At 41.1% G+C, this 16893-nt stretch overlaps 1 protein-coding gene across 1 annotated transcript in view; it reads right to left on the bottom strand.

Annotated features, from left to right (window-relative positions):
- Positions 1–16893, bottom strand: part of LOC148454570 (SCO-spondin-like) — a 147596-nt gene that overhangs the window by 57009 nt on the left and 73694 nt on the right. The window contains exons 11-17 of the mRNA XM_088460772.1: positions 10820–11041; positions 9788–9953; positions 9444–9693; positions 8078–8258; positions 7903–7997; positions 6737–6993; positions 2526–2660 (exon numbers count right to left, since the gene is read on the bottom strand). Of these exons, the coding sequence (XP_088316898.1) occupies positions 2526–2660; positions 6737–6993; positions 7903–7997; positions 8078–8258; positions 9444–9693; positions 9788–9953; positions 10820–11041 (1306 nt within the window). The remainder of the gene's footprint in view (positions 1–2525; positions 2661–6736; positions 6994–7902; positions 7998–8077; positions 8259–9443; positions 9694–9787; positions 9954–10819; positions 11042–16893) is intronic.

Here is a 16893-nt window from a genome sequence, read left to right as displayed (position 1 = left end):
TATATAAGGTGTATATAGAACATAAATGCAGTCTGTGTATATAAGGTGTATATAGTACATAAATACATTCTGTGTATATAAGGTGTATATAGTACATAAATGCATTCTGTGTGTATAAGGTTTATATAGAACATAAATACATTCTGTGTGTATAAGGTGTATATAGAACATAAATGCATTCTGTGTATATAAGGTGCATATAGAACATAAATGCATTCTGTGTATATAAGGTGTATATAGAACATAAATGCATTCTGTGTATATAAGGTGTATATAGAACATAAATACATTCTGTGTGTATAAGGTGTATATAGAACATAAATGTATTCTGTGTATAAGGTGTATATAGAACATAAATGTATTCTGTGTATATAAGGTGTATATAGAACATAAATGCAGTCTGTGTATATAAGGTGTATATAGAACATAAATGCATTCTGTGTATATAAGGTGTATATAGAACATAAATACATTCTGTGTATATAAGGTGTATATAGAACATAAATGCATTCTGTGTATATAAGGTGTATATAGAACATAAATGCATTCTGTGTATATAAGGTGTATATAGAACATAAATGCATTCTGTGTATATAAGGTGTATATAGAACATAAATACAGTCTGTGTATATAAGGTGTATATAGAACATAAATACATTCTGTGTATATAAGGTGTATATAGCACATAAATGCATTCTGTGTATATAAGGTGTATATAGAACATAAATGCAGTCTGTGTATATAAGGTGTATATAGAACATAAATGCATTCTGTGTATATAAGGTGTATATAGAACATAAATACATTCTGTGTATATAAGGTGTATATAGAACATAAATGTAATCTGTGTATATAAGGTGTATATAGAACATAAATGTAATCTGTGTATATAAGGTGTATATAGAACATAAATACATTCTGTGTGTATAAGGTGTATATAGAACATAAATACATTCTGTGTATATAAGGTGTATATAGAACATAAATACATTCTGTGTATATAAGGTGTATATAGAACATAAATGCATTCTGTGTATATAAGGTGTATATAGAACATAAATACATTCTGTGTGTATAAGGTGTATATAGAACATAAATGCATTAGTGTGTATATAAGGTGTATATAGAACATAAATGCATTCTGTGTATATAAGGTGGATATAGAACATAAATGCATTCTGTGTATATAAGGTGTATATAGAACATAAATGCAGTCTGTGTATATAAGGTGTATATAGAACATAAATACATTCTGTGTGTATAAGTTGTATATAGCACATAAATGCAGTCTGTGTGTATAAGGTGTATATAGAACATAAATGCAGTCTGTGTATATAGCACATAAATGCATTCTGTGTATATAAGGTGTATATAGAACATAAATGCATTCTGTGTATATAAGGTGTATATAGCACATAAATGCATTCTGTGTATATAAGGTGTATATAGTACATAAATACATTCTGTGTGTATAAGGTGTATATAGAACATAAATGCAGTCTGTGTATATAAGGTGTATATAGAACATAAATGTATTCTGTGTATATAAGGTGTATATAGCACATAAATGCATTCTGTGTGTATAAGGTGTATATAGAACATAAATGTATTCTGTGTATATAAGGTGTATATAGAACATAAATGTATTCTGTGTATATAAGGTGTATATAGCACATAAATGCATTCTGTGTGTATAAGGTGTATATAGTACATAAATGCATTCTGTGTATATAAGGTGTATATAGAACATAAATGCATTCTGTGTATATAAGGTGTATATAGAACATAAATGTATTCTGTGTATATAAGGTGTATATAGCACATAAATACATTCTGTGTATATAAGGTGTATATAGAACATAAATACATTCTGTGTATAAGGTGTATATAGAACATAAATGCATTCTGTGTATAAAGTGTATATAATAAATAAATACATTCTGTGTATATAAGGTGTATATAGAACATAAATGCATTCTGTGTATATAAGGTGTATATAGAACATAAATACATTCTGTGTATATAAGGTGTATATAGAACATAAATACATTCTGTGTATATAAGGTGTATATAGAACATAAATGTATTCTGTGTATATAAGGTGTATATAGAACATAAATGCATTCTGTGTATAAGGTGTATATAGAACATAAATGCAGTCTGTATGTATAAGGTGTATATAGAACATAAATACATTCTGTGTATAAGGTGTATATAGAACATAAATGCAGTCTGTATGTATAAGGTGTATATAGAACATAAATACATTCTGTGTATAAGGTGTATATAGAACATAAATGCAGTCTGTATGTATAAGGTGTATATAGAACATAAATACATTCTGTGTATAAGGTGTATATAGAACATAAATGCATTCTGTGTATATAAGGTGTATATAGTACATAAATACATTGTGTGATTAGATTTGGGTCCCATTCTCATTATGGTATGCACATATACAAATTACCCGTGGTCCCAGCATTTTGGATATGGGAGACTCAGCCTGTATTTATTTGACCACTCACCTCCATCCCACAGAACGCTGAGTCCCAGCTGCGCGATGAGGATGGTGAACAATCCGGCCTGTTCCAGGATAATCCCATTCCCACTGTACATTTTGGGGAGCCGCACGGCTACGCCATTCACTGTTACCTCTTTTCCTGAGGAGAGAGGAGGATTATAGCAGCTGACAGTAATGTTATACACAGGCCGTCTCTTCACCAGGTGACCCTGACAGATTACTCCAGGGGTGGGGAAACTTTTTACTGCCCAGGGCCATTTTGACATATATAGAACATTATTCGCAGGCCTAGTGCAGGCCACGCCCTCTCCGTGTTATGTCACAAGGGGGCGGGCCACAATCGGTGATTACAGCAATGCCTGGAGCATCCTGAGGATGCTCTGGGGAGCAGTAAGGGCAGTGGTGAGACTGACTGAAGCTTCCTAAGGAGGCTCCAGGCGACACTGCTGCATAGATTCTGGCTGCAGGGGACCATTCTAGGCACCCTGATAGCCAGATGAAGCTAGCATAGAGAGGGCAAACCAGATGATTCCAGGGGCCGTATACGGCCCCCGGGCCTGACGTTTCCCATCCCTAGATTAGACCAATACCACACCCAAAAATACGAGGGACTGGGCATCATATTACAGTATATCCAGTAACATCCACCACATTAGTCCCTCAGTCCGTGCACAGTTGGGCTTCCCACTCGTAGCACGTCAGACCGTCAGTCCCAGAGGTCCAGGGCTGGTTGTTTATTTGTGGGGGGGGGGTGGAGAGACACGTTTTATTTATCATTTCTATCTTTTAAGCTTAACAAAGCCTGTACTGATCATAGTGATCCGTGCAGTACTTCTCCCAAACTCGCCTGCCACACTATTGTTTGGGCAGGTTTGCCGTAGTTTTACAGTCAGTTTTTGGTTGCTTTTGAAACCAATCATTAGTAAATCTGAGGCGTTGCTGCCCAGAAGGAGGCGTTATGGGAACGCCTACCACCTGGGGCCGGCCCCATTGACATCACTAGTGATGTCAGTGGGAGTGATTTTGGCTCTGATAGGTGTGTAGCAGTGATTGGCGTGTGGTGTGTGTAGCAGTGATTGGCGTGTGGTGTGTGTAGCAGTGATCAGCGTGCGGTGTGTGTAGCAGTGATCAGCGTGTGGTGTGTGTAGCAGTGATTGGCGTGTGGTGTGTGTAGCAGTGATTGGCGTGTGGTGTGTGTAGCAGTGATCAGCGTGTGGTGTGTGTAGCAGTGATCAGCGTGCGGTGTGTGTAGCAGTGATCAGCGTGTGGTGTGTGTAACAGAGATCAGCGTGCGGTGTGTGTAGCAGTGATCAGCGTGTGGTGTGTGTGTGTAGCAGTGATCAGCGTGTGGTGTGTGTAGCAGAGATCAGCGTGTGGTGTGTGTAGCAGTGATCACCGTGTGGTGTGTGTAACAGAGATCAGCGTGTGGTGTGTGTGTAGCAGTGATCAGCGTGTGGTGTGTGTAGCAGTGATTGGCGTGTGGTGTGTGTAGCAATGATCAGCGTGTGGTGTGTGTAGCAGTGATCGGCGTGTGGTGTGTGTAGCAGTGATCGGCGTGCGGTGTGTGTAGCAGTGATCAGTGTGTGGTGTGTGTAGCAGTGATCAGTGTGTGGTGTGTGTAGCAGTGATCAGTGTGTGGTGTGTGTAGCAGTGATCAGTGTGCGGTGTGTGTAGCAGTGATCAGTGTGCGGTGTGTGTAGCAGTGATCAGTGTGCGGTGTGTGTAGCAGTGATCAGTGTGCGGTGTGTGTAGCAGTGATCAGTGTGCGGTGTGTGTAGCAGTGATCAGTGTGTGGTGTGTGTAGCAGTGATCAGTGTGTGGTGTGTGTAGCAGTGATCAGTGTGCGGTGTGTGTAGCAGTGATCAGTGTGCGGTGTGTGTAGCAGTGATCAGTGTGCGGTGTGTGTAGCAGTGATCAGTGTGCGGTGTGTGTAGCAGTGATCAGTGTGCGGTGTGTGTAGCAGTGATCAGTGTGCGGTGTGTGTAGCAGTGATCAGTGTGCGGTGTGTGTAGCAGTGATCAGTGTGCGGTGTGTGTAGCAGTGATCAGTGTGCGGTGTGTGTAGCAGTGATCAGTGTGCGGTGTGTGTAGCAGTGATCAGTGTGCGGTGTGTGTAGCAGTGATCAGTGTGCGGTGTGTGTAGCAGTGATCAGTGTGCGGTGTGTGTAGCAGTGATCAGTGTGCGGTGTGTGTAGCAGTGATCAGTGTGCGGTGTGTGTAGCAGTGATCAGTGTGCGGTGTGTGTAGCAGTGATCAGTGTGCGGTGTGTGTAGCAGTGATCAGTGTGCGGTGTGTGTAGCAGTGATCAGTGTGCGGTGTGTGTAGCAGTGATCAGTGTGCGGTGTGTGTAGCAGTGATCAGTGTGCGGTGTGTGTAGCAGTGATCAGTGTGCGGTGTGTGTAGCAGTGATCAGTGTGCGGTGTGTGTAGACCACACAGCTGATTACTGGGACCGACTCCGGGCTCTGCTCTCCCCATTAGAGCGGAGCAGAAGTCCAGTAACCGGGGGAGACCCTGGATAACGTTACCTCCAGGTGACGTTATTATCACAGGTCTTTCCCCGGTATTTTTTTTACATTTTATTGTTAGTAACTATGGTCGGATCACATTTCCCATTACAGTTATGGGAAATGTGATCGGATTACTACAAATAAGTCATAGTTAGGGGTTGGAGTAGAATTTTACGAATTCTCCTCCAATTGCCCTGTAATAACTATAGGTGATACTAACATAATGTGACAAGGGTGTGACAACACAAAACAGCCTTTATCACTTTATTTTAGTACAAATAATGATAGTAAATAGAGCCTTTGCCGTTAATGAATGGTCGGTTTTTAACACCAATGGAAAATCGTCCAAAACCCGAAAACCAACGCTTCGTAAATTTATCCCAAGACTTTCTCAGGAGACTGTGTACTATTTGGAGTCCTCTTTTATGGGTGAGGAGTGTGACTGTGCCCGTCCAGAGTTCCCCAATCATTCGGCGCCCGGCATTGATGGCGTCACTTTGGAGGTTTATAAATCTTTAGCGACTTTTTTATTCCTCAGCTATTGTCAGTGAGTTTTCCCTGTGTACATCTCTCTCCCCCATATGTGTGTGTGTCTATCCGTCCCTCTCTGTGTGTCTGTCCTTATATTTGTATGTGCACCTCGGTCTTTCTTTGCCCCCCCTTCCCCCCATCTCAGTATTGTGGGGGGGGGGTCTGTCCTGTCTTTCTCCCCTTTGTCTGTCTGCCTCTCTTCACCACACTTATCATATTACTTTGCTCTTCTACTCTCACCAACCACTTTCCCTCTCTCCTTGTTTCCTATTCAGTAGCTCAGTGAGAATGGGAGAAGGAACAGAACACATGACAGTATATTATATGTGTCTTATTCACCAGCTGAACGGGCACCAAATGCCGCACAGGGATCCCTCATCGCAGAGCCAGAGGCAGATTTATCATTGAGGAAAAACTCTATTACTGACAAAAGCAGACTGAGGGTAAGGGTGACCCTGATCCAGTATCCTGCCTAGGGTAACGGTCACAGTGCCAGGAGGATGGGCACCCATGTGTCAGTTCAATCAGTCACAGTGCCAGGGGGATGGGCACCAACGTGTGGGGTCAATCAGTCACAGTGCCAGAAGGATGGGCACCAACGTGTGGGGTCAATCAGTCACAGTGCCAGGGGGATGGGCACCAATGTGTGGGGTCAATCAGTCACAGTGCCAGGGGGAAGGGCACCAACGTGTGGGGTCAATCACAGTGCCAGGGGGATGGGCACCAACATGTGAGGTCAATCAGTCACAGTGCCAGGGGGATGGGCACCAACGTGTGCGGTCAATCACAGTGCCAGGGGGATGGGCACCAACATGTAAGGTCAATCAGTCATGTGCACAGGGTGTGGCCACTGGTTAGTATCACAGCCAGATATACACATACATATATGAACCCGAGGTTACATGTGGGCATTATACACAGGTGCAGCAGTATATAGTGCTGGTAATTTGGTGAGTTTTGGATCAGTGATGTGCGGAGAATGTAGACGGGAGGCAGCGCCTCACCTCCCATATACTTATTACTTCAGAGGGCTGACCATATGAGAGGAAAGTCTCTGCCCCCCTGCCCACACATCACTGCCACCCACATGTGACGTCACATAGCCCTGGTACAACCAGCATAGCCCCTCAGCACTATGCCTTATGGTTCCCCCCAGGACCCCTCACTCTCACCGACCTCTCAGCAGATGAACAATCGTGTTTCCGATCATCACCACAACAGACTTGGTGCAGGTGATCCCGCTGCTACCGCAAGGCACATTCTCAGCGGTGACGGTGAATAGCCCGGTGTTCTCTCTGGATACAACATACTGGCAATCTCCTAGGAAGGTGAAGGAGCGACCATCAAAGGTGATGTAATGAGGGTCCCCGGTGGCTGTGCAGATCCCGGCACACTGCTGATCGGTGCAGTGCCACCTCCGCTCCTTACACACACTGCAAGAGAACAGCAACAGCTACAGGAGCAACAGCTACAGGAGCACACAGAGATAGGAGCACACAGAGACAGGAGCACACAGAGACAGGAGCACACATCTACAGGAGCACACATCTACAGGAGCACACATCTACAGGAGCACACAGAGATAGGAGCACACAGAGATAGATAGGAGCAACAGCTATAGGAGCACACAGATAGGAGCAACAGCTATAGGAGCACACAGATAGGAGCAACAGCTATAGGAACACACAGATATGCAGCAATAACTACACTCAGATATAGGAGTGCCCCCTGACACATGCAGCAATACCTACACTCAGAGATAGGAGTGCCCCCTGACACATGCTGGGCCTGTCCCTGACTCTCATGTAGTAACATGAGGCAGGATTAACGTCACACTTGTGCCCATACAATCCTCCTCCCTGTCTCATACCCTGAGTGTTGTGTATTTATGGGGCTCTTATGCTAGATGTATTAGACTGCGCCCTCTGATGAATGAAAACTCCCATTTTCCTCCATAACCCGGTTGCACCGGTCACCCCCCATTTCTTGCACTTGCACAGTGTTGCTTTTTGGCAAAGCCCCATGTTACTTTAGAAAGGCCCCTTAGACTCGATTGGATGGAGATCCCTTATATAATACCGCTGGCACTGGGGGCTTCCCAATGTGTGCCAGCTGAGCACAGATGAGGGCAAAGCATTGACAGCGCCTCTACTTGTTTCAATCAGGCCAACTCTATCAATGCTAAGGCACTGGATGCTGTGGGCACCAATCTGACCCGAGGAATCATTCCCCCAGGTACAATGCCATTTATCTTAGCGACCTCCACCTGCTATTTCATTTAACATTCTGGATGGAGTTCCCATCATATAAAGTGCCCTGCGGATGTTTCTGGCTCTTCTTACCAGGTGTTGCAATCTTTGGCAATGGTCTGGTTTGGGTGATAGTGTCTCCCATGGTGATGACAAGGACACTCCTCTGGGGGGACGCATCGGTCCTTCTGTTACAGGAATACATGTGTCATTACAGCAGGAACATGGATTCCTATCTATGTGTGACTCTGAATAACCACAGACTGACCAGAAGGACGGTGCCCGCCGGACACACACAGCCATCCTCAGTGTCAGAGCAGGTCTCGTTTAGCTCCAAGTTGTCGCAGGTGAGCAGACAGGTACCAATCTTATAAACCAGATCACCGGGACAAAATGCCTCTTCCGGGCAGCTGTTCTCCGTACAGTTCCATACGCCATTCACACAGACACTGATACAAGAGAGAAACACATGAGGCTGGTAGTTAATCCTCTGGACAATATCACAAGATGGACACATTACCTAACACGGCTGTAAGATAAGGCAATGATCAATCTCATTACTTATATATAATGAGAGCTGTATGTCCCAGGCCAGAATTACTACAAACTGCATTGCAGCTATTCAGTGGCTATCACTACACTGTTTCTGGCTGGGCCAGAGAGTACGTGTCCACAGTTTGGAAGAGTAGACTATCCCCATTTATGTGCTGTCTGCTGAGGTCATGTGGGGTATTTCAGCCTATTAGAAGTTGTCACGTGGTCAAGACATTCAATGAAATCAACCTATCCTGTGAGGCAGATGAAACAGGTCATAGGGTGATTTCATCAGACATCTCCCACCACCACATCCATGGGCAGGAGGTTCCAGATATGCAATCTGGAGGTCGCGATGTCTCTTGGTCATAGGGTGGTTTCATCAGACATCTCCCACCACCCCATCCATGGGCAGGAGGTTCCAGATATGATCCAGCAGCTGAGATGTCTCTTGGTCATAGGGTGGTTTCATCAGACATCTCCCACAACCACATCCATGGGTAAGAGGTTCCAGATATGCAATCTGGAGGTTGAGATGGCTCTGGGTCATAGGGTGGTTTCATCAGATATCTCCCACCACCATATCCATGGGTAGGAGTTTCCTTATATGCAATCTGGAGGTCGAGATGTCTCATCAGACATCTCCCACCACCACATCCATGGGCAGGAGGTTCCAGATATGCAATCTGGAGGTCGAGATGTCTATTGGTCATAGGGTGGTTTCATCAGACATCTCCCACCACCCCATCCATGGGCAGGAGGTTCCAGATATGATCCGGCAGCTGAGATGTCTCTGGGTCATAGGGCGATTTCATCAGACATCTCCCACCACCACATCTATGGGCAGGAGGTTCCTGAGATATGATCCAGCAGCTGAGACGTCTCTGGGTCATAGGGTGGTTTCATTAGACATCTCCCATCACCACATCCATGGGTAGGGGGTCCCATAAATATATATCAGCAGCCCAGATGTCTTTTGGTTATAGGATTTTATCATTAGACATCTTCCACCACCACATCCAGGGGCAGGAATCTGCGGAGCTGAGCACTAGATGTGCAATCGTCACCAGGTTATTTATCACCAATCATGTGCAACTTACCAGTTTTTACATTTCTGTTTTATTGTGCTCCCCGGCTGATACGTCTGTCCTCCATGATAGCATGGACACATTGTAGGGGGGACACATTGTCCACTGTCATCCAGCACCAGGTTCTCTGGACAATTGCACCCAGCCACACAGCCCCCCAGCTCGCGGCAGGATCCGGCTTCTGCTAAGCGTAGATCGGCACATGTGTTCTTGCAGGGAGCAGAACACTCCATGTACACCTGTCCTCCTGTGCACTGAGCAGCTGGGGAGGAAAACAAGGATTTATACGTCTGCAGACCAATGAGGGACCAGAGCACAATAGGGAAAGGACATTGCTGGTTGAGTGTGAGACTTACGGCATAAAGACTCATTCCTCCAGGACACCACGGCTCCCTCTTGGGCACATTGCCTGGCATAGGCTGCCATAGCACTACAACGACAGTCCTGCCCTGATGGACAGCTGCAGAGGTCGTACAGGCAGACCTGGTGAAACGGCTCCCACTCCACCGCGTCATGGCACAACTGAGGGGAACAGGCAAATATAACGCACACAGGAACATTGGAAAGTGAAGTCTACTCAGGGAGGAAGGGAAAAGATTGGTCTCATAACTGATCGCAGCTGTCATGTTATTATAGAGGTGTCTGTAGGGTGGAAGCTGGAGGACAGCAGTGTATGACACTGGGCTATCCAGAGACGAATTGACAGTAATATGTGAAATATACACAAGGCCGCCAAGAGAAATGCTGGGCCCCAGTATGAGGGGGGTGTGACTACACTGTGTGGAGGTGTGGCCAGGCCACATCGTGAATAATGCAGTACAATGCTGAAGGGGCGTGGCCACACTATATGGAGGTGTGGCCAGGCCACATTATGAATTCTAGGCTCCTACAAGGCAGTATAATGCTGATGGGGAGTGTCCACACTGTGTGGAGGTGTGGCCAGGCTAAATTGTGAATTCTGGGCCCCTACAATGCAGTGTGATGCAGAAGGGGGCGTGGCCACGCCATGGTGACCTCTTTGAACACTCCCCATTACTTCGTACCTGTCCCTTCCACTTGGAGCTCCCTAACATACAGACTATAATGGTCAATTGGTCTCTGTGAGGGATCCGGCAGTTGGCATTTCGACCGTCGGCTTCCTGACTGCGCCCCCTCTGTGACAGGTATTCCTCAGTTCAGCTCATGGAATGATTTACAGCATGGGAGCAATACTGTACATCTATACTCAGCAAATCCATTAACAAATCGTTATTAAATGAATTTATCAATCACTAAATAGAACATTAAACATTTATATTTCTTCTCTAGCTTCAGGTTTTTATAGAATTTCTTGGTAAAATATTATGTAAACCACAGTTATTACATCTAAGGAACCAAGGAGCGCGTACCTGAAACACAGAGCTGGCGAGCACAGCGCAGACATCCTCTGCGAAACCTCTCCGCTGCGTGTATGTCCCACAGGGGTCAGAGGTCAGGCCTCCCCCTTCCGGACAATCTCCAGATGCCTTGAACGCATTAGAGAAAGCGGAGGAGCTGGTCTCAACGTCGCCCTCGGGCGTAGTGAAATCATCATTCTGGTTCCAGTTATAAGTCCCACAAAGACCCCGTACCTGAATTTATGGGAGATTACAGGTCATATACAAACCGAAATCCGTTATTGTTCTCATAGTACGTTACAGCAACTTCTTCATTATTCACAACTTTCTGCTCTCCAGGTCCAGCGAATCTGGTACCCCGGGATGCCAGGCCCTCACACCTGACCACTAAATTAGGGCATTTATTCACTGGCTTCATCATATCCCTCTGCAACCTTCATTAATTACATTGTTATCCTTCTGCAATGTCTATTGCTCATTTCTGTGCCCTTGTATCTGACACAAATCTGCTCTGCTGATATAAATACATCAAGAGCCCATAGCAGCACGGATGTAAAAATACTATAATACTGTATAAAACTATACTACAAAACACACTATACAAGAAAGCATACTATACTACAAAAAAAAACACTACACTAGAAAACACAGTATACTACAAAGCATACCATGCTACAAAACATACTATACTACAAAACACTCTATACTACAAAGCATACTATACTACAAAGCATACTACACTACAAAACACTCTATACTACAAAGCATACCATGCTGCAAAACATACCATACTACAAAGCAAACTATACTACAAAACACTCTATACTACAAAACACTCTATACTACAAAACAATCTATACTACAAAACACTCTATACTACAGAACATACCATACTACAAAACACACTATACTACAGAACATACCATACTACAAAGCACACTATACTACAGAACATACCATGCTACAGAACACACTATTCTACAGAACATACCATACTACAAAACACACTATACTACAAAAGGTACCATACTACAGAACATACCATACTACAAAGCACACTATACTACCCAAAATACCATGCTATAAAAGCATACTATATTACAGAACATACCATACAACAAAGCACACTATACTACCCAACATACCATGCTATAAAAGCATACTATACTACAGAACATACCATACTACAAAGCATACCATACTAGAGAACATACCAAACTACAAAACATACAATACTACAAAACACACAATACTACAGAACATACCATACTACAAAGCACACTATACTACAGAACATACCATACTACAAAGTATACAAATACAACAGAACATACCATACTACAAAACACACTAGACTACAGAACATAACATACTACAAAAGACACTATACTACCCAAAATACCATACTACAAAACACACCATACTACAGAACATACCATACTACAAAACACTATACTACCCAACATACCATGCTACAAAACATACTATACTACAGAACATATCATACTACAAAACATACCATACTACAAAACATACCATACTACAAAGCACACTATACTACAGAACATACCATACTACAAAACACACTATACTACAGAACATACCATACTACAAAACACACTATACTACAAAACGTACCATACTACAAAGTATACTATACTACAGAACATACCATACAACAAAGCACACTATACTACAGAACATACCATACTACAAAGTATACTATACTACAGAACATACCATTCTACCCAACATACCATACTACAGAACACACTATACTACAGAACATACCATACTACAAAACACACTATACTACAAAACGTACCATACTACAAAGTATACTATACTACAGAACATACCATACAACAAAGCACACTATACTACAGAACATACCATACTACAAAGTATACTATACTACAGAACATACCATACTACAAAGCATACCATACTACAGAACATACCATACTACAAAACATACCAAACTACAAAACACACTATACTACAGAACATACCATACTACAAAGTATACAATACTACAGAACATACCATACTACAAAGCACACTATACTACAGAACATACCATACTACAAAACACACTATACTACAAAACGTACCATACTACAAAGCAAACTATACTACAAAACACTCTATACTACAAAACAACCTATACTACAAAACACTCTATACTACAAAACACTCTATACTACAGAACATACCATACTACAAAACACACTATAGTACAGAACATGCCATACTACAAAACACACTATACTACAGAACATACCATACTACAAAGCACACTATACTACAGAACATACCATGCTACAGAACACACTATTCTACAGAGCATACCATACTACAAAACACACAATACTACCCAACATACCATGCTACAAAACATACTATACTACAGAACATACCATACTACAAAGCACACTATACTACAGAACATGCCATACTACAAAACACACTATACTACAGAACATACCATACTACAAAGCACTCTATACTACAGAACATACCATACTACAACACACACTATACTACAAAACGTACCATACTACAAAGCAAACTATACTACAAAACAACCTATACTACAAAACAACCTATACTACAAAACACTCTATACTACAAAACACTCTATACTACAGAACATACCATACTACAAAACACACTATACTACAGAACATGCCATACTACAAAACACACTATACTACAGAACATACCATGCTACAGAACACACTATTCTACAGAACATACCATACTACAAAACACACTATACTACCCAACATACCATGCTACAAAACATACTATACTACAGAACATACCATACTACAAAGCACACTATACTACAGAACATACAATACTACAAAACATACCATACTACAAAACATACCATACTACAAAACATACCATACTACAAAACATACCATACTACAAAGCACACTATACTACAGAACATACCATACTACATAACACACTATACTACAAAACACACTATACTACCCAACATACCATGCTATAAAAGCATACTATATTACAGAACATACCATACTACAAAGCACACTATACTACCCAACATACCATGCTATAAAAGCATACTATACTACAGAACATACCATACTACAAAGCACACTATACTACAGAACATACCATACTACAAAGCATACCATACTACAGAACATACCATACTACAAAACATACCAAACTACAAAACATACCAAACTACAAAACACACTATACTACAGAACATACCATACTACAAAGGACACTATACTACAGAACATACCATGCTACAGAACACACTATTCTACAGAACATACCATACTACAAAACACACTATACTACCCAACATACCATGCTACAAAACATACTATACTACAGAACATACCATACTACAAAACACACTATACTACCCAACATACCATGCTACAAAACACACTATACTACAGAACATACCATACTACAAAGCACACTATACTACAGAACATACCATACTACAAAACATACCATACTACAAAACACACTATACTACAGAACATACCATACTACAAAACACACTATACTACAAAACACACTATACTACAGAACATACCATACTACAAAACACACTATACTACAAAACGTACCATACTACAAAGCATACTATACTACAGAACATACCATACTACAAAGTATACTATACTACAGAACATACCATACTACAAAGCATACCATACTACAGAACATACCATACTACAAAACATACCAAACTACAAAACACACTATACTACAGAACATACCATACTACAAAGTATACAATACTACAGAACATACCATACTACAAAGCACACTATACTACAGAACATACCATACTACAAAACACACTATACTACAAAACGTACCATACTACAAAGCAAACTATACTACAAAACACTCTATACTACAAAACAACCTATACTACAAAACACTCTATACTACAAAACACTCTATACTACAGAACATACCATACTACAAAACACACTATAGTACAGAACATGCCATACTACAAAACACACTATACTACAGAACATACCATACTACAAAGCACACTATACTACAGAACATACCATGCTACAGAACACACTATTCTACAGAGCATACCATACTACAAAACACACAATACTACCCAACATACCATGCTACAAAACATACTATACTACAGAACATACCATACTACAAAGCACACTATACTACAGAACATACCATACTACAAAACATACCATACTACAAAGCACACTATACTACAGAACATACCATACTACATAACACACTATACTACAAAACACACTATACTACCCAACATACCATGCTATAAAAGCATACTATATTACAGAACATACCATACTACAAAGCACACTATACTACCCAACATACCATGCTATAAAAGCATACTATACTACAGAACATACCATACTACAAAGCACACTATATACTACAGAACATACCATACTACAAAGCATACCATACTACAGAACATACCATACTACAAAACATACCAAACTACAAAACATACCAAACTACAAAACACACTATACTACAGAACATACCATACTACAAAGCACACTATACTACCCAACATACCATGCTACAAAACATACTATACTACAGAACATACCATACTACAAAACACACTATACTACAGAACATGCCATACTACAAAACACACTATACTACAGAACATACCATACTACAAAGCACTCTATACTACAGAACATACCATACTACAAAACACACTATACTACAAAACGTACCATACTACAAAGCAAACTATACTACAAAACAACCTATACTACAAAACAACCTATACTACAAAACACTCTATACTACAAAACACTCTATACTACAGAACATACCATACTACAAAACACACTATACTACAGAACATGCCATACTACAAAACACACTATACTACAGAACATACCATGCTACAGAACACACTATTCTACAGAACATACCATACTACAAAACACACTATACTACCCAACATACCATGCTACAAAACATACTATACTACAGAACATACCATACTACAAAGCACACTATACTACAGAACATACAATACTACAAAACATACCATACTACAAAACATACCATACTACAAAACATACCATACTACAAAACATACCATACTACAAAGCACACTATACTACAGAACATACCATACTACATAACACACTATACTACAAAACACACTATACTACCCAACATACCATGCTATAAAAGCATACTATATTACAGAACATACCATACTACAAAGCACACTATACTACCCAACATACCATGCTATAAAAGCATACTATACTACAGAACATACCATACTACAAAGCACACTATACTACAGAACATACCATACTACAAAGCATACCATACTACAGAACATACCATACTACAAAACATACCAAACTACAAAACATACCAAACTACAAAACACACTATACTACAGAACATACCATACTACAAAGGACACTATACTACAGAACATACCATGCTACAGAACACACTATTCTACAGAACATACCATACTACAAAACACACTATACTACCCAACATACCATGCTACAAAACATACTATACTACAGAACATACCATACTACAAAGCACACTATACTACAGAACATACCATACTACAAAACACACTATACTACAAAACACACTATACTACAGAACATACCATACTACAAAACACACTATGCTACAGAACATACCATACTACAAAACACACTATACTACAAAACGTACCATACTACAAAGCACACTATACTACAGAACATACCATACTACTAAGTATACTATACTACAGAACATACAATACTACAAAGCATACCATACTACAGAACATACCATACTACAGAACATACCATACTCTACAAAGCACACTATACTACAGAACATACCATACTACAAAGCATACTATACTACCCAAAAAACCATACTACAAAACACCATACTACAGAACATACCATACTACAAAACACACTATACTACCCAACATACCATGCTACAAAACATACTATACTACATAACATACCACACTACAAAGCACACTATACTACAAAAAGTACCAT

Source organism: Taudactylus pleione, unplaced genomic scaffold (assembly GCF_031769625.1).
Source record: "Taudactylus pleione unplaced genomic scaffold, aTauple2 ptg000978l, whole genome shotgun sequence".
NCBI classification, from domain to species: Eukaryota; Metazoa; Chordata; class Amphibia; order Anura; family Myobatrachidae; genus Taudactylus; species Taudactylus pleione.
Note: the sequence above shows the minus strand (reverse complement) of the source record. Positions and strands in the feature narration are given on the sequence as shown.